The sequence below is a fragment of the Megalobrama amblycephala genome, linkage group LG1, assembly GCF_018812025.1.
Source record: "Megalobrama amblycephala isolate DHTTF-2021 linkage group LG1, ASM1881202v1, whole genome shotgun sequence".
Taxonomy (NCBI): Eukaryota; Metazoa; Chordata; class Actinopteri; order Cypriniformes; family Xenocyprididae; genus Megalobrama; species Megalobrama amblycephala.
Window position 1 is genome coordinate 41203158 of NC_063044.1, and position 24280 is coordinate 41227437.

A 24280-nucleotide genomic window follows, 5' to 3' on the forward strand; every position below is an offset into this window, starting at 1 on the left:
TTGTGATTATTTTGCAAATATTTTAATTCATTCACTTATGAAAGTCAACTATGTAAATATAAAATACATAAGAAAGTGGAAATCCTTTAAACAATATAAATTCAAACTAAACATACAATACAAGCTCTACAAGATTTGATTACCAAATTTTGTCCTGACATTAGTAAATGTTGCAGGTAGGATGAACACATCCACAGAGGAAATCCGGCCACAGAGCGTACTTTTGGATGAACGGTGCCTTTCTGAGGCATCTGGCTGCTTCCCTGTCACATCGGCAGAGGATTTTCGCACATCTGTCATTAAGCGCGTCTGCGTTGAAGACACATAAATGTAAATTGTTGGCTGTGTAAAATGAGTAGTTTACATATAGAGTGAAGGAAACCATATTTTAACCATATATTAAAACCATCACTTTATGGCTCTTAAACAATATACTATAAATCTCATGAGTATTGCACATTATAGTGTTTACTACAAGGACAAGATATTAAAATATCCTGTGGTTTGGTTAAGAACAGCCTGTCTGTTATAATACACACCCTGTATTACTACTACTTCCTCCAGCTGAAGGAAAATATCAAACAAAACACATTTTTTCCACCCAGTTTCCTCTTTACTGACTTGTTCTGTTTCTCGTTTAGATCTCAGGCTATTATAAAGTAAAAAGTGATTCCAAAAGAGTGTAAATACACTCTAAAAATAATGCTGGCTCAAAAAAAAATAACGCAACACTTTGCATCATTTTGAGTTATGACAACTTTGAGTGAATTTACGTTCCACCAACAAGCTACATTGAGTTAGAGGAACTTAATAATTTGTAGTGTAAACACAAATTTTTAAGTTGATTATTCAAAAAAATTAAGTCACTCCAACTACCTGATTTGTAGCCCTGGAACCAATAATCTTATCTATTTCAGTTCAAATAAACAGCTATCATAGCACATGCCAACACATCTTATTTAGCATTAATATTTAATAAGATATGACTTGTCACTGGCATTAGCGCAGTCACTGCTTATAATAGTAACCAAAACCACAAAAACTTCAACATTACAGAAACCTTATCCAGTCCAATGCAAAGCATGTTGGGAGCTAGAAATCCACTGCCTAATATACAAACTTATCAAGACAATATAATTACGTTACTACAACTTAAAGGATTAGTTTACTTCAGAATCCAGTTTTCCTGATAATTTACTCACCCCCATGACATCCAAGATGTCCATGTCTGTCTTTCTTCAGTCGAAAAGAAATTAAGGTTTCTGATGAAAACATTCCAGGATTTTTCTCCTTATAGTGGACTTCAATGGACTCCAAACGGTTGAAGGTTTAAATTGCAGTTTAAATACAGCTTCAAAGGGCTCTACATGATTCCCGACGAGGAATAAGGGTCTTGACTAGTGAAACAATTGATCATTTTCTAATAAAATTAAAATTTATACACTTTTTAACCACAAATGCTCATCTTGCACTGTGATGCGTCACACATTATGTAATCATGTTGGAAAGGTGACGAAGGCAGAAGTACCGGGCAAAAAAAATTCCATCTCATTTTCTCCTCCAACTTCAAAATCATCCGACATTGTTGTTTTACCTTTTTTTGTAAAGCCCATTTGACTTAGTCTTTACACGTTCACTTTGTAAACACCTGCTCGGTACTTCAGCCTACGTCATGCGTGACCTTTCCAACATGATTACGTAATGTGTGGAGCATCGCAGAGCAAGTGCAAGACGAGCATTTGTGGTTAAAAAATATATAATCTTTATTTTTTTTAGAAAATGACCAATCAGTGTGCTAGATAAGACACTTATTCCTCATCTGGGATTGTGAAGCTGCGTTTAAATTGCAATTTGGACCTTCAATCCATTGGTAACCATTGAAGTCCACCATATGGAGAAAAATCCTGGATTGTTTAATTACTTTTCGACTGAAGAAAGAAAGACATAAACATCTTGAATGACATGGGGGTGAGTAAATTATCAGGAAATTTTAATTCTGAAGTGAACTAATCCTTTAATTTTCAAAAAAAAACTGAGTTTAAATTACAAACGATGTTAAGTTGATGTAATGATCAAGATTATTATGTCAACATAACTCAACAAAATAATGTTTGCAACTTAAATGGTGTAATTAAAACAATAATTTTTAACTTACAACCATGCATTTAAGCTGTGGTAGCAGGTCCCCTGAATTACTTTTTAAAGTGTATGCTGTTTAAGAAAAGCCACATCATACCACAGTCAGCCTGATTGTCGTCGCATGTCCACTGGTACCCGTCCGTTTTTGTTTGACAGCCTGCGAATTCTGCATCCCCATAACAGCAGTCATGCTTGTGACAACACCTAGAGAAGAACACATGCCTTTGAGATCATCTTTAATGAAACGGCACAGAGGACCGAGCCCAGTTCTGTCTGGTTTTGAATTGTTTCTTCATTATGTAACATATAATTCATGTAGACTTGCAGAAATACAATATGATCTCATACACGGAGGGCCGCTGCGTATGTCGGCCAGAAAAACTGCTGACTCTGTAAGATTAGAATGAGCAATTCAACTGTGGAATGTGGTGCAATAATATCAGCAGGTTTGTTTATTCTTTTTCATCTCACTGTCTGCTTCCGAAGAGCTCTTTCACACGGAACCAGCGGTCTCTGTATCCTAAACTGAGGTTAAGGGAAACGGTTATTTTGTGTGTGGGAGAACTGGGAGTATTCCTTTTCCAGATGCCTGAGGGAATGCAACAGAAATGGACACACTGTGGCCAAGATGAATGGAAAAGAATGGGCAAATCGAACCACTGCAAAGAGAAGTGCTTGCAATCACAGCTTGTTTGTTGCTGGCATTACACAGAACAGCAATGATATTTGTAACAAGGTGTCTTACCAGTCCGCTCTGTCTCTGGGCCACCCTTGACCACCAAGACCGCAGTAACATCCGTACATCACATAAGATATAGCTGTTCGTCCCGTGCTACACTTGATAACCCCAGCTAGTTCCAGCAGACCCCTTTTACTCCTTGAAGACCTCTGTGGCTGCAGGGAAGCCATACTGACTAAAAAGAGTAAGACGGTGAATTTAGCCTGGCAGGTATTCATTATAATGTAACCAATTTTCTAGATCCCCTCATGTGTTTTACATTTATTCATTTAGCAACTTTTTCGCAACACTTTTACATTCCCACATGAAAAAACACTATAGTAATTTATAGTAAATACTATAGTGTTTTTGAACCATACTATAGTAAAGTACTTCAATTAATTTGTTGTGGTAATTCTATAGTGGTTGTGGTAATATAACACCTATAGTAATATAAACAAATTACTTTACCCAAAACTGTACTTAGTTTTCTACAACTATAGGGTATATTACACTACAATGAATACACTACAGTTTACTGTAGTATAAGCTAAAGTATACTACAGTATTTATTAGTTTATTCAGTTCACTACAGTTAATACTACAGTATGCTGTAGCATTCATTAACAAAGTGTTGTAAATACTACAATATATACAGTATGCTACAATTTACCATAGTATGGTTCAAAAACACTATAGTATTTACTATAAATTACTATAGTATTTTTATTATGCTGTATCCTTTTATCATATATTACCATATTCTCACATATAATGCTATGTTGTTATCAATGTTGGGTAAGTTACTAATTAAGTAATTAATTACTAGTTGCTAATTACATCTTCAATAGTGTCTCCAAAAAGTATTATTACTAATTGCTTTCTAAGTCCTATATGAACCTCAACGAGTTAATAAATAATGAAACGATAGACATGAAATGGCTCTTTTAATTATTTCAAATAAATAATATAAAACTACATAAATTATTCTGGTAACACTTAGATTAGATTCTCACTATTAACTACAACTTTAAATTCATAATTTACTGCTTATTAATACTTAGTAAAGTTGTTGTTAAGTTTAAGTATTGGGTAGGATTAAGGATGTATAATATGGTCATGCAGAATAATGCTTTTTAAGAACTAATAAACAGCCAATATTAATATACATGCTAATAACCAACCAGTTAATAGTGAGAATTGGATACTAAAGTGTTACCATTATTCTTATTAAATCACCAAAGTATATAAAGTGAGAAGGATACATAAAAACATGCATTTTAACATTAGACTTTAAATTTTGATGTTAAATCTACTATTGTATTATATATAATTGTTCTACAGTCTATATACAGTATTTAGTTCAGTTACATCAGAAGTATGTACTAACTTTACATTTTCAAGGGAAAAGTAATTAAATTACAGTAACTAATTACCGTAACGGATTACGTGTAATCTGGATTACGTAATCAGATTACAAAAATCAAGTACTTGTGGTGGATCCGAAATGGTCAATATTCATATTCATGCATTTTTATTAATATTTATGTTAATCATTTATGGCTTATGATTTATCAGTTTCACTTTTGATTTCCTATATTCATGTACTTCTACTTTATATATATATTAATTTTTATCATATTTTCAAGTATTTACTTGTTATTGTACCCTTATGGTTATTCTTATTTTATATTTAAGAGTATGCTTGTTATGCTCAATTGTTCTTCAAGTATTCCAGTGTGACAGGTCATGCTGACACGTTTGTGGTTAGACATTGGACGCCTGCCAAGTACTGCAGAAGTGATGTTTTCCAGAATGAATGTTTGCTGACATTTAATAGTGCAAGATTTGCAAAATTCCCTAAGGGTTAAAACAACTATTTTTGACACTGGAACAGTGGATGACATAATGGGTGAAATTAACCTTTTTCATTTTAACAAAAACATCAGTTTGTGTGGGTTGGGAATTTCCCTGTATGCTTATGGTATAATATGGACTGAGTTGTTGATAATAGAGCTTTTTTCCCTCCTTGATCTCCTTGGCTTCTACTTCTTGTCTCTTATCTGCAAATGTCTTAATTATTGCTCTTTTTGATCTTCATCTATTAGATACAATACTCTGGATTTTACAATACCCTAAATTGTATTATTAACTATTGACTGCTTCTTTATGGTTATTTCACCTTTTGGTTTTATTAAGTATTTTCATTATCGATTAAAGTTTGCGTGTGAGGCTAAATTTAATTGTAATGAATAAATAATTTCTCATCAACATTATCTACTGCCTGGATCTCATTTTCACAAGTTTTTGCATCAACTTGTAATTAGAGTAAACTACTTTTTAAAATACTCATAATCAGACTACAGTTACTTTTTTTATGAATTACATGATTACATATTATTTACACAATGACAGTAAGTTGTTCTTTACGGAAGAGGATTAGGGCCAAGCAATAATAAAAAAATAAAACCATCTCGAGATTAAAGTCATTAAATTTCGAGAAAAAAGTCGAGATAAAATGTTGAGAATAAACTTGTTAAATTACGAGAAAAAAGTCGTTAAATTACGAGAACAAATTCATTAAATTATGAGAAAAATGTCATTAAATTTCGAGAAAAAAGTTGAGATAAAATGTTGAGAATAAAGTCATTAAATTATGAGAAAAAAGTCGTTAAATTACGAGAAGAAATTCGTTAAATTACGAATTTGTTCTCATAATTTAACAACTTTTTTCTCATAATTTAATGACTTTATTGTCATAAATTAATGAGTTTATTCTCAACATTTTATCTCGACTTTTTTCTCGAAATTTAACGAGTTTTTTCTCTAAATTTAACAACTTTAATCTCGAGATGGTTTTATTTTTTTATTATTGCTTGGCCCTAATCCTCTTCCATAGTTCTTAATTCATTAATTCTCCCAATTTTTCATTTTTTAACGTTTATATTTTTTTTCATAATAAATCTGCAGCTTATATATGTTTGTGATTCTTCGAGTTTTTCTGGTGATGAGTGCGAGGGGTGAGGAATTGTGCAGAGAAATCAGCAACAACAAGATTATTTGTTTTTGTAATGTTGCTGTTTTCTAAATGTACTTAATTTTAAGTAAATATATTTTAAAATCATAAGATGTGATTTTGTTTTTGTTTTCAGTGTTACTTTCAGCAAACACTGTTGTTAGTATTTTGAACTGTCCATACATTGCACTTTAAAAAGAATCTGTGAGGCTCTTGTTCGTGAATAGAATATATTTCTTGGAATATATTTTTTCTTTGTATCTGTCAAAATAGTACAAGTTTATCCTACAATATATGTGACATCAAATAAAGGTTAGCACAAAAGTAATCTAAATGTAATCCAAAAGCAGTCAGATTACATTACCAAAAATGTGTAATCTAAGAGATTATATTACTGATTACAAATTTTGTCATGTAATTTGTAATCAGTAATTGATTACAATTCATAAATAATCTACCCAGCTCTGCTAATTACTTAGTAACTAGTTACACCCAACACTGGTTGTTATGATACCATTTCCAAAATATTTTATACTGATGGTAATTTATTGTAAACAAGTCTCACTGTAAAACTTTAAATGCATGCACTGCTATTGTCCAAAGTTTCCCAAGGAAAGAATAGGGCCATTTTTCACCAACGTAGTGTCAGATTCCACCAATTAAGTGTTAGATTCCAGTTGTGTGGGATTTCTTAAGAGTCAAAATGACCAGTGTTTCGCTCTTTGTCAAAGAATATTTTTTATAAGATCTGCTTAAACAACTTTGGTAGTTTAATTAACATTAAGATTTTTATTTTACTTAGTTTTGCACACTCTGCATAAATACATAAGTAAATATTAAACTTATTCATACTTTGTATCTTCAAAGACATTTTACAGTTATTTCCCCTAATTTCAAAACCTACTTTGAGTAGCTAAATGCATGTTAAAAATAATAAAAAAAATAATTTCATTTAATAAATGCATTTGCTCAGTCATTTTATTTTTAATAATATGTAAAAATAAAAAAGTATCTAGGCTATATATATATATATATATATATATATATATATATATATATATATATATATATATATATATATACACACAGACACACACTACAGGTGTCCAGTCCAGTGCCGCCCTAATCACATTTCTTTAATTAGCTAAGTGACTAAATGTAGCTCATATAAGAAGAAAGTAGAGTGAGAATGAGATGTGAGCAGCCTCACCTGTAAAGAGCAGGAATGTGTGATACAGCGCAGTCATTGTGCTCACTCACAGGTAATAGTGCAGTCTCTGTTCAGCCTCGGATAAACAGACTTCCTCAGTGCTGCTGGGCTTATTTTAGATGCAGAGTAATCTCAGGACATCACTCCTACTGTAGTAATCCTCGAACTCTCTCACTGCTAGAGGCTGCTGTTCCCTCCCTCAGGGTTAAAATTAAGTCGAAAGTTGAAGTCTGAGAATGCTGGATAATGTGCCCCCTCTGATAACTGTTTGGGTGTTCAGCTCGGGACCGCCCTATGATGGCTGCTGGTTGGCTTTTCCATACAAACAGCTTGAGCTGGATGAGCTGCCAACTGGGAAGTAGTCAAGATCGAACACGCCAGCAGCTTTTTCTCTCGTCCTGCATCTGTAAATGATCTATTCATAAGCTCGAAGTAGAACTGAAAATCTGAAAACTGCAAACCTGAACTGAAATGGGACATTCTGATTGGTCAGTGACAGTAACACTATATAATAACAGACTTGAGGCTATTTCCCTACATAAACTGTGCTTGTGTTCTGTCCTTTCAGTCGCCATGCCCTCTTTCTGATCACAAAATAATTTAAATCCAATTAAATAATTTAAGCTCAATTCAAACTGCATGTACTTGCATTTTTTTTTTAAGTAGACAAATATATTAGCACTTGTCAAAGGCAATTGAATCTCTTTATTATTAGATTCTGGGCTTGTTTTCTTTCTTTCTTTGTAAATATTATTCCTATTTCCTACTTAGCTACTTTTCATTACTTGGCGCTGCTCATTTTAACATATTGAGTATTTTATTTTGTATTTTTTATTTGTTAACTTTGTGCAAAGACAGATTCAAACCCACTTTATTTTTCAACGCAGAAGTAAGTTGTCAGCGATAAATGTGGTCCGGTAAATAACTGGGCAAAAATACATCAAAATGTATTTTAAAATAAAATACCAAATATAAAATCCAGATTCTTTTCCACCGGCTGTAGACGTGAAAACAACACATCCCATGATTCCACAAAAACAAGGATAAGCGACCTCTAGCGGCGAAAATGTATATTGTGGCTTTAACAGATCAAATATTCACATTTCCCTGTGATCTTGCAGATGAAGGTTATTTTTAAAGTAACCCACAGTTTAATGTTTAACAGTTTGCAAATGAATCATAATTGTATCCTAATTACGTTATTTGGTGTTTGGTAACGAAGGGCCTACTTTGCATCAGCAACACTGACTCAATGACAAACAAGTCATTCATAAGAAGACAACTAATGGGGCCTGTATTTATAGCACTAATTAATCATTTGATTGTTAATCATAAATATAGGGGGCTGCTGCTTGGTATAATAGATTTCAAGAACATTATGTAAGTTGGTAAACTATTTAGCCTAGGCTACCAAAACAAACACCAAACCTTAACATCTGTTCTGATCTCAACAAGTCTGGGCAAACTACTGAGTAAGCACCAATCAGAGGCCGCATTTTTATAATGTCATCATGTAGACTTCTTACAAAGTATTTTACAGTATTTTAAAACTACAAAAATACAAAACACTAAAGTATTTTGATTAAAAAAAAAACAAAGCCATTTTCATCAACCCTATCAAATACAAATGACAAAATACTATTTTGTATTTGAAATACGTATTTGAAATACATGTATCATAAATACTGCCCATCCCTGGTTACTTATGCTGCCTTTACATGCTATCATAAATCTGATAAATCCCACTTCTGAATTCGTGATTATTGTGCAGTTTTCATCTCGGAAACTCGATAATTCAGAGAGCATCTGAAGGCGGCATTGAAGGATTAGTTCACTTTCAAATCAAAATTTCCTGATCATTTACTCACCCATCATTCAAGATGTTCATGTCTTTCTTTCTTCAGTCAAAAAGAAATTAAGGTTTTTGATGAAAACATTACAGGATTTTTCTCCTTATAGTGGACTTCAATGGAGCCCAAATGGTTGAAGGTCAAAATTACAGTTTCATTACAGCTTCAAAACCTTCTACACGATCCCAGACGAGGAATAAGGGTCTTATCTAGTGAAACCATCACTTATTTTCTAATATATATATATATATATATATATATATATATATATATATATATATATATATATATATATACACATACAGTACAGTCCAGTCCAAAAGTTTGGAACCACTAAGATTTTTAATGTTTTTAAAAGAAGTTTTGTCTGCTCACCAAGGCTACATTTATTTAATTAAAAATACAGTAAAAAAACCAGTAATATTGTGAAATATTATTACAATTTAAAATAACTGTTTTCTATTTGAATATATTTGACAAAGTAATTTATTCCTGTGATGCAAAGCTGAATTTTCAGCATCGTTACTCCAGTCTTCAGTGTCACATGATCCTTCAGAAATCATTCTAATATGATGATCTGCTGCTCAAGAAACATTTAATGTGTACAATTGTGCAAAATATTTGTGTACAATATTGTTTTTCAGGATTATTTGATGAATAGAAAGTTCAAAAGAACAGTGTTTATCTGAAATCTAATCTTTTGTAACATTATAAATGTTTTTACTGCCACTTTTGATTGATTTAATGCATCCTTGCTGAATAAAAGTATTCATTTCTTTAATTTCTTTTCAAAAAAATAAAAATAAAAATTCTTACTGACCCCAAACTTTTGAACGGTAGTGTATAATGCTACAGAAGCTTTGTATTTCAGATAAATGCTGTTCTTTTGAACTTTCTATTCATCAAGGAATCCTGAAAAAAAAAAAAAGTACACAACTGTTTTCAACATTGAAAATAATTATAAATGTTTATTGAGCAGCAGATCATCATATTAGAATGATTTCTGAAGGATCATGTGACACTGAAGACTGGAGTAACGATGCTGAAAATTCAGCTTTGATCACAGGAATAAATTACTTTGTGAAATATATTCAAATAGAAAACAGTTATTTTAAATTGTAATAATATTTCACAATATTACTGTTTTTTACTGTATTTTCAATTAAATAAATGTAGCCTTGGTGAGCAGACGAAACTTCTTTTAAAAACATTAAAAATCTTAGTGGTTCCAAACTTTTGGACTGTACTGTATATATATATATATATATATATATATATATATATATATATATATATATATATATATATATATATATATACATATATACACATTTTATTCTTCTCTATTTGAATTCCGGCAGTGTAGACACTGCTAAGTGTATTACTGCCCTCCACAGGTCAAAGTTTGAACTAATTGTTTTATACTTGCATTAGTATATTGTATATGATAATTTAGTTAAACTTTGACCTGTGGAGGGCAGTAATACACTTACAGCGTCTACACTGCCGGAATTCAAATAAAGAGGAAGAAGAAGAAGAAGAAGAAGAAGAAGAAGAAGAGAGCTAGTTCAAGATGAGCATTTATTGTTAAAACTTATATAAGGTTTTTTAGAAAATGAGCGATGGTTTCTCTAGATAAGACCCTTATTTCTCGTCTGGGATCGCTGTAAACTGTAAATTTGACCTTCAACCGTTTGGAGGCCATTGAAGTCCACTACAAGGAGAAAAATCCTGGAATGTTCTCATCAAAAACCTTAATTTCTTTTCGACTGAAGAAAGAAGGACATGAACATCTTGGATGACATGGGGGTGAGTAAATGATCAGGAAATTTTAATTTGAAAGTGAACTAATCCTTTAATTGCAGATTAAATACTATTTTGCTGGTCTGCATGTCATCAGTTCAGTAGGCTAGCTAGATAGATGTTTGGAAGTGAACGCTTGAGGAGATCATTCACGCCGGCTGTTTTCGAGTGTGTCCAAAAGGGGGCGCTGTAACCATCTTCAACTACTAACTGAAAAAGTGAACAAGACGTCACGAAGATCACGTTGCCCAAAGAAGAGGCAGGATTGACGAACACATGAAAACATTAGTGGCCGTATGGATCAGTCTCTTTCCTGCTGATAATTTGTCTGCTCAAGGTGAGTGTTTCTTCAGCAGTAATAACTAAATGTTTTCGCCCACATTCATAAGCTCGGGCGGCCTCTGATAGTCGAGTGAGTGGGCAGAGGTGCGCGGTAAAATGCTATCATGCTAGTTTTACCTAGCGACTGTTCACACAAGAGTTTGCATGACCAGCCGTTTGGCTAGCACACAAGATCTACGTGTTCCTGACTTAACGGAAAAACAGGTCAGAGCTTCGGGTGGCAGATTTACAGCAAAAATACCCAGCGGAGTTTTCCGTTTGTTAAAATATTTGGTCATACGATGGGTGTGTTTCAATAACGAGTGAGCTGCCTATCTAGACAGTTACTGTCGGACGTCGAAGCGCGCTCGAGAAGCGTTATGGACCCTGGTGTAGTTAGGCGGCTCACTTGGCTTCGAGACTTTGTAAATGCGCCTTTTTATGAACTATGTGAGAAGTTTAGATTTTATTAAATCAACCAATATCAGACGCCGCTTCTCTGTGAATTTCCCTGGTCTGCCTCCAAGTGGCCTAAGGTTGAAGAAGTATGTTATGTTTTATAGCGAATTCCTTACTGTTTTTTCTTTTTGAGTAGGACAGGCGTGTCCAAATGTGGTCCTGAAGGGCCACTGTCCTGCAGAGTTTGGCTCAAACTTGCCTCATCACACCTGCCTGGAAGTTTATAGTAGGGGCTGCACGATATATCGATACCGATATGCATACCGCGGTATGCATATCGCAACGGCTATCTGAACGATTTTTTTCTTGCTTAACGTTACATTAAAGTTAAAATGACTGTGAGATTTGTGACATTACTTTTTATGTAAGGCTAAAACACTGCTGTTCACTTTCAGAAGTTGTGGTGATGCTTTGTTTCCTCAGAAAGAATGTAAAATATATGTCATATAATTTTAAAATATATTTAAAAATTTATTTTACACACTTACATGCATTATTGCATCGCATATCGAATATTGCATTATTTAACAAGTTATTGAATTTTTCATCAATATCGTGCAGTCCTAGTTTCTAGTATGCCTAGTAAGACCTTGATTAGCTGGTTCAGGTGTGTTTTATTGGGGGTGGATCTTGTGCCGCATTCCAGGCAACCCGTAACCTGTGTTTTTCCAACCCTCTAGACCAACTCGTACTAGATCGATGTACTCCCAGTTCCGCGCTCTCACGTCACATAGTGGCAGCTAGTTTTCAGTCCATTGAGTGCAAGAATGAATTAATACCAAATACATTTCCAAATATACAAATAACGTAAAATATATATGTATATATGTATAACAGCTTCTCTTGCCTTCTGCGCCATTTTTTTTCTACTCCTTTTCCCTCAAATAAGCAAGGAGTAAGCATCTTTGGCGATAGAAATGATGGTAAATGAGCATAAGCCCCGACCGGTCCGCTATGCTGGTTTGTTTACATCTAGCTACCACAATTCTTTGCGCTCAGGCAGTTTGGTGTGACTTGCCTGGAATGCTGCAAAGTCGTGAGTCGTGATTTGAAGTCGTGACTCAAAAACCTGCCTGGTACGCAGCATAACTTTGCAGGACAGTGGCCCTCGAGGAGCAGGATTGAAGTAGGGTGTTTTGAATGAATTAGTTTGCAAAACCGGGCTGAACGATTCATTTACGAACCCGACCGAGCTGCTTTCGAGTCAACTGTCGCCAAATCTTTAAACTGTTAATTATATCTGTCTTGTAGGCCAAGGACCGATGAATGAGCTGATAATGAGAACATTTTATTAATAGACCTGATATATAAATTATTTTTAGAATTTGTGTTATAAATACATTATAATTGTTTCTAAATTGACTTAGATTTTTTTTAAGAGCTGAAATATTGTTTAACTTACAATCGGAAAAAAAAAAATGCATTAACCAGCAACGTGTTGTGTATATCTATTGGAAAATACACATTAATACTTCTAAAATACCTTTTTAGAGCTTGTTGTATGTAGTTGTTTGAAACGAACCATTTTAAAGAATCAATTTGCACAAAAAGTCAGGCATCGCTAATGTGCTGGATGAGAAAGCATTGTTGGCTCTTAACCGAGAGCAGAACAGAAATACTTTTCCATTAATGTACTTAATGTAATGTCAGTGCATGATACTAATACAAATCTGCCGTAAATCAACGTCTGTCTTGCCTCTGTATATAAACGTAGGTGTTGACCCATAGTCAAGTCCTACACACATATGGGAAGATGTCAGGCACATGCCAGGACCGAAGTAGCCGGTGGCAGGACATTCAGAAAGGCCTACAATTCATTCAGTAAGTGTTCTGCTTTTAACTATTAGTATAAACCTGTGAACATCAGTGAGTTTTGATCACAAGGAAAAAGACTTCAGTTTGTGTTATAGAGGAAATGCGAGAGAAATAGTTTGAGACTGACTTCATCCTCTGATGTTTATTTCTGTCCTATGAAAAGAATTTGGTTGCAGTTCAAACACTTGATGGAATGCAAATTACACACAGCTTTATGTCACTGATTCACAATGACATGTTTTTTTTCTCAGCAAATCTGTCATTGCTCATGTTCATTGCACCTGTGTTTTAATAGTCTCAATGTTTTCTTTACCTTCCACTTAATTGTAGATCTACCCTGCCTTTTCCTGGCTCTCAGGAGCAGTATGAGGTATGTGTGTCTCACTCTCAATCAATCCAGCACAGATTGCAGTTGTGGCTTTGATGGTAATATTATACATTGATTCATTCCTCTAGGTGTTCATTCAGAGTTTGGTGAGGAATCTGTTTGGCGAGGGAAATGATGTGTTCCTTGAAGGCGAATGGGCACGATCTGTTGAGTTATACACAGAGGCCTTAAACATAGCAGAGTATGCCGAATCCGAGGACATCATCATCCCTCAAGAAATAAGGGAGAAGCTTCATGCGAACCGTGCTGCATCCTACTTGAACATTGTAAGAATACACGTTCACTTGCATGTATACAGATATGCAACTTTTATCATGAAAGGATGCATTAAATTGTTCAAAAGTGACAGTAGCCATTTATGAAGTTACTAAATATTTTGACTTCAAATAAAAGCTGTTTTTTTAGAACTTTCTATTCATGAAAGGATCATGGGGAAAAAGCAGCACAACTGTTTTCAACATTGATAATAATCATAAATGTTTCTTGAGCATCATATCAGAATGATTTCTGAAGGATCATGTGACACTGAAGACTGAAGTAATGATGCTGAAAATTCAGTTTTCAACACATTGATAAATTCCATTTTAAAATATATTCAAATAGAAAACAATATTTCACAACAATATTAGTTGTTTTGCTCTATTTTTGATCAAATGAATGCATTATTGCTGAGCATAAGAGACTTCTTTCAAAAATATTAAAAAATGATATACTTCATTATAGTTACAATTTCTTTTTGTTTAAATTAGAGATCATGATTCTCCCATGATTCTGAATAGACAACTAAACAAGATATCATGTAATTTACTAGAGATTCTGACAAAATGTTAATTGGTCTATTTAAAAATAATTAATTTGGATGAATTATTTAGAAAACAGTATGTTTGAGTGAATAATTCAATGACTCCCTGATTAAGACTTGACTTGTTTCATTACTCAATGATTCTGCATTTTTGAATGAATGATGCAATGACATACTAGGGTTGGGTACCGTTCACATTTTAACCATTACTGGTACCAGTATCGATACCTGAAATTCGGTGCCGGTACCAATTGTACCTTTTTTCGTTACTTTACTCTTTGTGTAATAACAAAAACATTTATTTCAGGGAAAAAATAAGTCAACATCTATTTCATAATTTTTTTATTTATCTAGAAATTTTACACACTAGACGACAATAAACGGTCATGTGTGCACTGTAGTATGCATTAGGGCTGGGCAATATATCGCATGCGATTGTCACGCGCATTTCGTCAGTAAAGCCGGTTCCCTGATTACCGCTAAATCACCATCACCTGCTTTCAAATGGAGTGGCATTTAATAGACAGAGCCGTAGTTCACTGACAAGCTGCGCAATATTGCGTTCATTATCGAAGGCGATTCATCTGTGGTAATCGGGGAACCGGCTTTACTGACGAAATGCACGTGACAGTTGCATGCGATAAATCGCCCAGCCCTAGTATGCGTGAGAACGCGCTACAGCGGAGAATTCAAATGTCATAAAAGACCGTTTCTCAGGCTGTTCTACACCTCTGCTGTTCAGCGTTCGGACACGTGCCGTTAGTGTATTTTTCCTCAGCACAGTAGCACAAAAGTGTTTCATTTTCCCCACAATGCTGTCAGAGCTGGAGTTTGACTAACAACACATGGAAACGCTCGCATCGCAGATCATGGATCATATACAGCTTGTTTTGTTAAATGTAACCACACTTCAGAACGTTTAGCCATTGCACTGTGTGTTGTGTTTGAACAAGTTACAGGGGTGACTTCACATGGTCTCCCTCTTTCTCTAACGTACCTCTTGCACCCAGACGAGTTCTCAGGTACTGAAATCTGGCACAGTAATGGCACTGTACAATGTAATGTAATTCCCTTAAAAGTGCCGTGTTCGGTACCAAACCCAATGACATACAATTATACCTGACATAGTTGTAACAATGTAATTGATACATTCTATATTTAATGCATCAGTTTACTCTATTTTGTTCACTACTGTAGACATCAGTGTTTATATCCGAACTATAAACTTTTATCCTAGTACTTCTGTGATAATTTGAATGTTTATAAGAGAAATAATGATACTGTGTGGTTGTTAACACTGTTTGTGAAGCTAATCATGACAACTGCTCTCTGGCTCAGCAGCAGCACCAACACAGCTTGGATTGTCCACTGTGTTCGTACTTGTCACAGGTCTAATAGAAATAGCTTAATTGTCATTTAGGAATAAGATCGCGTGGCTGTTTGAATCGAGATTGTGATCTTTTAATGATTTTATAACTCAGCTCTATTTCATTAGTATATAATAGCAAAATGTTTTGAACGGTAGTATACAAAGTGTATTTCCATTAGTGTTCGACGTCTGTGTGTGTTGCATAGGTAATTGTCCCAGACGGTTTTTTAATTCACTGTAATGCGTTTGTGGTTATTGATGCAGGGACTGCACGATCAAGCCCTAGAGGACTCTGAAAAAGCTCTTCAACTCAATGAAAGCAACTACAAAGCACTTTACCGGAAAGCTCGGTGTCTGAAAGAGATGGGAAGACATCAAGAGGCGTACGAGGCGGTTGCTAAATGCTCCTTGGCAGTGCCTCAGGTCAGAGCACTTTACATTGAGGTTTTAATTATCAAATAGTTTTTGCATTACCCGGTTCTTCATGTTTCATTTGTTTTGCAGGACACACGTGTGATTGAAATGACCCAGGAGCTTGCCAAAATGTTGGGATTGAAAATCCGTAAGGCTTATGTGAGAAACAAGGTAAAAAAAGATTCTGATTGTGGGGAGAAAAAAAAACATACCAAAATAATCTGTGAGGTGTGTCTACTTTCTAGATAATTAGGGGAAAAAGAATTGAATTGGTTAGAATTGTGGCAAAAAAATTAAAGCGCATAATCTGTAATTATTTGGTCCTGACCAGTTTTTTTTTTTTTCTTTTGTTTTGAAATCAGCCTGCCTTAAATGTTTTGCCTGGTGCAAGTTTATCAGGTGCAGTTAATGATAAGGTAAGATGCTATATGAGTATGTGTGTGTGCTTAAAATGATCAATTTCAGCAACCGCACTGAGCTACTTTATTTCCTAACAGCATTCTCAAAGCTCTGCATCTGTGGAGGATATTGAAATGGGTAAGTCGGTGTATTTCATATTACCGTTAAAAAGACTGGGGTCAGTTAAATGATTTTAACATGAATTTAACATGTAAATTTAATTAGTTGTGGAAAAATAACAAGATTAAAATTATTTAACGGAATTACCGCACCTGTCCCGCCCCAGACCTACATAGGTCATCATCTTACATTTCATAAAGTTGATTGGTGACAAACATGAAGCAGAGCAACAACTCACTGCGTGATGGAGCCTATAGAATGCAGTTATAATGCCACTAAAAATCAAGATATTAGGGCAAAAATTGCCCATATGGGTTGTTGTCTCATATTTAGTAATATCACACAAGCAATGACTGCAATATCGCACAAGTGCTGTTTTTAATCTGAATAGCACAAGTTCAAATGTGTTATTAATTTACAATAAATGATTTTCAGTGATTTACAATTCAATAAATAAGAAGTTAATATTGTAGTATATTTTAGACACAATATTGTCTGTTTTTGCTCAATTTTGCCAAATGTTAGCCATAAAAATAATAGCCTAACTATATACAGCCACAGCAGAACTATTGTACATCTGAGCCACTGGTGGTGAGCCCCTTGATAAGCATAAGAGACTTACTTCAAAAACCCCGAACAGAAGTGTAAATAATTAATTTATGGATTTTAAGTGTATATAATGAATTTATGAATCCGTTGCAGTCAGCTCATTACGGCTTCCTTGTCTCCATAGAAGTGGGCCAGTCTATGCAGGGTATGGATGGCCCAGTACCAGTCAGCATGCCAGTATGTTCTACTGTAAGTGAGATGGAAGAAGTAGAGTCTAAGCCTCTCGTCAGTGTCATCTCACCTCCGGTAGCCCCTGTTGAGAGCCATCACCCAGAGCCTGTTCCTATGCCATTACATATGCCTCTGGTTAATGGAACCAGGCCCAATGACTCTTACGTAGTACAAGACAACCGCTTGGACTATGATACAGATATTATTGGGGATGATCTGGATGAGCTGTTGGACAGAGCAAGTCCTTCCAATTCTTCTTTGGTAAGCTAGAGGACTGCATTTTTTTTGCTCGAACCACAAGTTTTGAGTGCATGCGAGTAGTCATGTTGATGATTGTGTTTCTCCCCACCCAGGATATTCCTACAGTGGACGGACCTATTCCTTTACCGACCAGTATTGCCGTCAGTAGTTCGATACCGAGTCCTTTGCTCATGCCTTCTCACCTGAGCCATCCATTTTTCAGTATGGCTCCACAGTGCACGATAAATTTGCCCGCACCGTACCACAAGCCAATTTCATCGTATCCTCTTGGTCTGGATACATTTTCCTCAGCACTGGATTCATTGGATAGTTTGTCGATTTCAGATTCTCAGACAGGTGTGTTGCTCTGTTATTTCAAAAAAGAGGGTCCAAAATTGCACTCGCCTGCAAATGCTGAGTGAATTAAGATAATTTACCAGCTTTAATTATTCATTACTAGCAATTAAACTGTAAACTCACCATAGAGTGCTGCAGGAATGAGTCCTAAAACCAAGGAATGAGTTAGCATTTTTGCACTTCTGGATCCATTGTCATGGCTTATTCTACAACATAAAGTACATTAGTAATACCTCATTTGTAATTTTATTAAGCTTTTACTTGAAAAAGGCAGTTGCTAGCAAGTGTCTAAATGGGACTACAGAGGTTGTCAGACAGTAAACATCATTATGCCGAGCTGATGAACTCATCTACTCGCTAGTCTGCTTTTACAGCCTTGTTGTAATTATGATCACACTCAAACAATTCTCACTCAAACTTTCAAATTATTGACTCAAGATTGAAAGAGTTTTTGCAACCTAAGTCGTGTGACCGTGGTGTAGTTCATTTATGCCATGAAGTTGTCTTAATTTGTGAAGATTATCATGATGCAACGGATGTCACATCTTTGACCTACAAAAATACGTCATCACTGCAGCACTCCATGACAGTGCATTGAGCACATTTCCTGGTATATTTTGTGATAAACACTGTGGGTTATTGTGTCACAATGTATTTATTGCAGATCCTAGCAGTAAAGTGCCTAAAGTTAACCCCTATTTGGGGTCCTGACAAGTGTTAATTTTGGACCGTGCTGTCAGTGTCTGTTGAAAAACTAGAGTTGGTTTTGTTTTGTTTTCGTTTATTTATAGTTTCTGATTTCCTTTTTGTTTTGTTTTTTATCCTTATGGACCAGATAAAGCCTTTAGCCAGCAACATTTTATGTCGGTAAGAGTTAATTTACTTCTGTATTCTCCTGAATATTCAGCTCTTTGGTTCTCTTTGGTTAATCTCAGTTATTTGCTCTTTCAGCTGGGCAATAGCAACATGACAGTGCCAACCATTCCACCCATTGGGATGGGTTTCAGTACATCCGATGGGGCATTTGTGCAGGATTATCCGCAGCAGCTAGACCTTGCCAAGAACCCACTTGCTGATACACATGATTTTAAACAGGCCTGTTCCTCATGCTACATTAAAACTGGTAAGCATCAGTCATGCAGGAAGTGTTGCTAGGCAGTGTTTTTGCAGTGCACAAACTTTTAAATATGCAAACAGTGACGTTTGCATAATGTTTTTTTTTTAATGATTATTCACAGGACCTGGAGTGCTGGATTACACTTACCATCCAGAGGACCACAAATGCAAAAAAGATTTGCTTTTGGGTCGAACAAAACATGCAGAACTTCCAACATGGAAGCTTATTCGCCCGAGACCCACTAAAAACCAGTACATGGGGCCTTATTATATTTGCAAAGGTGCTTGCATTGTCCTCCTTTATGGCCTATTCTTGACATTTTGCATATTATTTACTAAAAATCCTCAAATTGTGCTTTTTAGATGTGGCGATGGGACAAGAATGCCGGTATCTTGGCCACTGTACCTTTGCTTATTGCCAAGAAGAAATTGATGTGTGGACGCTAGAACGCAAAGGCTTCATCTGCAGGGACAATCTGTGTGATCCTTACGGATATAGACCTAAGATCAATTTGACCGTGGCCAAAATCCTACAGGAGCACCATGGGATATTTATGTTCCTCTGTGAGGTAAAGTATGTTTGAATAGCTTGCTTATTGTAGCTGGAATTAGTGAATAATCCATGATACACTTGAAAGTCAGCTGACCAAATTTAATTATTTTTTATGTTTATGGGTTTGACCTTTTTTTTTTTTTTTTCTTGTTGGAGAGATTTTTTTCAGCAGCTGACTGTCTTTTAACACACCCTCTCATTTCATCATTGAACTGGAATGACTGGTTTAAAAAAAAAAAAAAGGGTTTTCAGTTTGTGTTTGTTTTTCGTCATTGCTGAAATTTGCATTGGTTTAATGTTTGAAGGAGCTGTACAAAAACCTAACATGTGTGACTTGGTCTGTAGGTGTGCTTTGATCACAAACCCAGAATAATCAGCAAAACCAATAAGGACAACCCCGGTCTATGCTCTCACCCAGTGACAAAGCATGCGTTTGAGGAAAAGAAGTAAGCTTCTCTTCTTGTGAAGACATGTTCAGAAACTAAAAGTGCAGATTCATGCTTTGCTGTGAATGCAGTTGGTCTGAATTAATGAATACATCTGATCAGGGCTGGGCAATTATATTCAGTGTTTAAATATTTTTTTTGATGAAAATTTAAGCAACATTCTGAAACCTTTTTTTAAATTTGATTAAGTTTCTTAAACTGTGACTGGAGGTCAGCTTCACACCCACACCTTGCCATGAGTGTGTTATGACAAATATATCTTAATCGTCTATGATTTAAACATCAATAGAGTTGTGAAGTTTAATTCATTTTTGCAAACTTTCTCAGTGAATCAGCTTGAATCACAGATTTATCATAACTCGGAATACCTAGTGTTGTTTCACATGCTTTAACTGTAAAATTGGGTCTTTAACTGTAAAATTCCCCTACAAAATAAATAAATAAATAAATATATATATATATATATATATATATATATATATATATATATATATATATATATATATATATATATATATATATATATATATATATATATAAATAATTTTATAGAATAGTTTGCAGTTTCATCAGCAGAACTGATTCTGATTGGCTAAGAAAAATAGACAAAATTAGTAATTTTCCACACATGGACTGATAGACAGAAATGTATCTCCATCCATCATGTTTCTGATGCTCGGACCCTGGAAAGGTCCCAAGTAGAATGCCAGTTGTCCATCAGTACCAATACAGGACCTGCACACAGAACACTAGTGCTCATACACAGATACACAGGATTCAAAGCTTCAAGGTTGAAGTTGGCCCGAGCTTTAACTATAAACAGGAAAGATTCCCAAAACATACTGATAAGTTGTACTTTTCTCTCAGTGAGAGGCACAGACAATATTCATCATATACTCTAATATTTGAAGATGAAAAGGAAGAAGTCATTGAAGAAGTCATTCAAGCAATCTTATATTTATAAGGATAAATGTTGATTTAATAATTGGATAGATCACTCAAAAGAGAGAAATATACACTAAAATATCAACTATTAAAATAATTATAGTAGAAATAATAAATACTTAAAATATATTAACAATTATTATTTTTTATTTATCAATTATTTTTTAAAATATTTATTTAGCATTTACAAACCTACTTTGATTAAGTAGATGGCGGCTTTTCACTGATTTAAAGGGAAAGTTAATCCAAAACTGTAAATTATCCCATGATTTACTCACCTTCAAGCCATCCTAGGTGTTTATGACTATCTTCTTTCAGATGAACACAATCCAAGATTTAAAATATATCCTGACTCTTCCAAGCTTTATAATGGTAGTGAACGGGGGGGGTGTTTTTGAAGACCAAAGAAATGAATCCATCCATCATAAAAATAATCCATATGGCTCCAGGGGGTTAATAAAAGCCTTCTGAAACAAAGCTATGGGCTTTTTGTAAGAAAAATATCTGTGTTTAAAACTTTATTAAGTATAATAACTAGCTTCCAGCGGACAGCCTACGCATCGATTTGTGGTGGAAGCGTAACCCTTGACCTGACGCAAGATGTAATGATGGATGAGGAAGCGAAGAGGATAGAGCAAAACAAAACACCGGTCATGAATTAGAAGTCTAAAATGAGAAATTTTGAAGAGAAATGTCAGAGGATTTTGATATAAGAGAAGAGCTTAAATTTGTTGCACAGCCCTATTTGTTTGAACCACGAGAGTCGTCTAAGCTTATGATACTCCTACAACCTGCGTCATGGATCGCTTCAGGGGGTTTCTCATTTGCTGCAAGTCGGCTTGCGCTGTATGCATACTGTCGTGTGGTGGAAGCTAGTTATTTTAGTTTATAAAGTTTTAAATATACATATTTCTATTTTGTTACCCCCCTGGAGATATATGGATTATATTTATGGTGGATGGATGCATTATTTTTTACTTAACGCAGCCCCCCGTTCACAACCATTATAAACCTTGGAGGACTAAGGATATTTTTAAATATATCTCAGATTATTGTGTTTGTCTGAAAGAAGATAGTCACATACACATAGGATGGCTTGAGGGTGAGTAAATCATGGGATAATTTACATTTTTGGCTGAACTAACTCTTCAAGACATTTGAGCAAATACATAATTATCAAGACAAATACAGTTTAGTGGTCATTATACAAATCATATGACCCAAAGATGCTGCAGTTGACCAATCAAAATGAAGCATTCCAGAGAGCCATGCTGTGAATGCATTTTCATTTTTGTAGTCTATATTGCCCAGCCCTAGGTGAGATCTTTTATTACTTGTATAATATTGACACTAATAACACGTTTTTGTTTTTGTTTTTGTCAGGTGCCTTGTACACTATTTAAGGGACAAAACCGTCAGGTATTCCAAAATCCGTCCATACATCCCTCTTTGCCAGATGGATCTGTGTAGGCATGAGGTGCGATATGGCTGCCAGCGTGAGGATTCCTGCTTTTACGCCCACAGCCTCATCGAGCTCAAAGTGTGGATGATGCAGAGTAAACAAGGTGAGCTGCTATTCACGTCTCACGAATTATCAGATATCGAAGATGATGGGAAACGCTAACTGTTGTATTGTTTTGATCTATTTCAGGTATCACACATGAAGGTATTGTTCAGGACTCACAGAAATATTGGAATATGGATGCTGCAGTTCAAGCCCAGGTAGAATTTATACATGCGTACTAATAGAACAGCCTTTGCCAAATCACGTGTGGTTTAAAGGGGTCATATTATGCTTTTTTACATTTTCAGCTTTCTTTAGTGTGTAATGTTTCTGTGAGAGATTTCTCATGTCTGTCTTGTGCCAATTCCATAGGAGCTCCCACCAGCCTTGCGTAGATTTGGGCCAGCTAACCTGAAGATGCAGTTTGTATGTGCTCAGTGTTGGAGGAATGGCCAAGTCAGCGAGCCAGACAAAAACAAGAAGTACTGCAGTGCCAAGGCCAGGCATCCGTGAGTCCTCCTCCTACATTCATCCAAAAATGGAAATTCTGTCATCACGCACAACTTTCTTTTGTGGAACACACAAAAAAAAAAAGTTTAATGTACTACTCTTTTCCATATAATGAAAGTGAACAGATCAACGTGAATCCCCATACACTTTCATTTCATGTGAAAAAATAGCTTGTACATTCAACACATTTCCTGTTTCAATGAAGAAATAGTCATACAAGTTAAAGGGATAGTTCACCCAAAAATTAAAATAATTTATTCACCCTCAAGTTATTCCAAACCTGTATGAATTTCTTTCTTCTGTGGAACACAAAAGAAGATATTTTGAAGAATATGGGTAACCAAACAGGACCCCACTGGCTTCCAAAGTATGGAAAAAAAAAAATACTATGGAAGTCATTTTTGCGTGAAAAACTATTTCTTTAAGTGCAGGTAAATTGACCAGGTTTTTTGAGCGAACTACCTTTAACCTTAACTTTAACTGCGGTTTTAAGTTTAAAGCGGTCCTATTGTGTTTTTTTTTTTTTTTACATTTTCAGCTTTTTAGTGTTTGAGTATGAAAAAGGTCTGCAAAATTACAAAGCTCAAAGTCAATCCGATTCAGTAGTAAATGCTGCTCCCTCTGAAAACACTACAAGTTTGAATCGCGTATAACGTGCATTTGAAAAATCAACACGCGTCAAACATCTTTCCAAACTTGATAAATGTTTATGAACCTCTTGTCCAACAAAATACAACATTTAATAACATGTTTTTACTCTAAACTCACTTCATACAATCATTTGAGTGTTTGATAACTTCCTTCTGTGAGATTAAGTGGCTTCTTGCACAGAATAAGACACACAACATATTTCATATTATTCTATACAGTGAATAAAGGCTATGTTGATTAGCATTGCATTCTAAATATAATTTATCATGAAAATACCTGAGAAGGCTTGAAGAACTCTGATAAACCATATATGGTTGTAGTTGTGTTTAAACAAAGCGTTTCAATCTTTTGTTTA

The 24280-nt window shown here is 34.9% G+C and overlaps 2 protein-coding genes across 6 annotated transcripts in view; one reads left to right on the forward strand and one right to left on the reverse strand.

Annotated features, from left to right (window-relative positions):
- Positions 1-12295, reverse strand: pla2g10 (phospholipase A2 group X). 4 transcript variants are annotated; one of them, XM_048193168.1, is made up of 5 exons: positions 11633-12295; positions 7134-7487; positions 2885-3053; positions 2237-2343; positions 1-309 (listed from the first exon to the last, which is right to left on the reverse strand). In XM_048193168.1, the coding sequence occupies exons 3-5, from the start codon at positions 3046-3048 to the stop codon at positions 161-163; spliced, it is 420 nt and encodes a 139-aa protein (XP_048049125.1). In that variant the 5' UTR covers positions 3049-3053; positions 7134-7487; positions 11633-12295; the 3' UTR covers positions 1-160. The 4 variants fall into 4 exon arrangements, with proteins under 4 accessions (XP_048049125.1, XP_048049114.1, XP_048049106.1 ...); XM_048193157.1 differs by having other exon boundaries at positions 7084-7481; positions 11633-12293; XM_048193149.1 differs by having other exon boundaries at positions 7084-7487; positions 11633-12293.
- zc3h7a (zinc finger CCCH-type containing 7A) overlaps positions 10834-24280 on the forward strand; it is a 21164-nt gene continuing 7717 nt past the window's right edge. Inside the window, exons 1-18 of one of the 2 annotated variants that reach the window (XM_048193140.1) lie at positions 10834-11073; positions 13231-13337; positions 13662-13701; positions 13788-13985; positions 16155-16313; positions 16395-16475; positions 16667-16720; positions 16802-16841; positions 17557-17864; positions 17957-18200; positions 19036-19067; positions 19152-19323; positions 19439-19597; positions 19680-19885; positions 20215-20315; positions 22644-22825; positions 22912-22982; positions 23137-23273. In XM_048193140.1, the coding sequence (XP_048049097.1) occupies positions 13270-13337; positions 13662-13701; positions 13788-13985; positions 16155-16313; positions 16395-16475; positions 16667-16720; positions 16802-16841; positions 17557-17864; positions 17957-18200; positions 19036-19067; positions 19152-19323; positions 19439-19597; positions 19680-19885; positions 20215-20315; positions 22644-22825; positions 22912-22982; positions 23137-23273 (2252 nt within the window). In that variant the 5' untranslated portion in view covers positions 10834-11073; positions 13231-13269. Of the gene's footprint in view, positions 11074-11137; positions 11283-13230; positions 13338-13661; positions 13702-13787; positions 13986-16154; positions 16314-16394; positions 16476-16666; positions 16721-16801; positions 16842-17556; positions 17865-17956; positions 18201-19035; positions 19068-19151; positions 19324-19438; positions 19598-19679; positions 19886-20214; positions 20316-22643; positions 22826-22911; positions 22983-23136; positions 23274-24280 lie in introns of those variants that run through there. The other variant, XM_048193139.1, reaches the window with a different exon arrangement.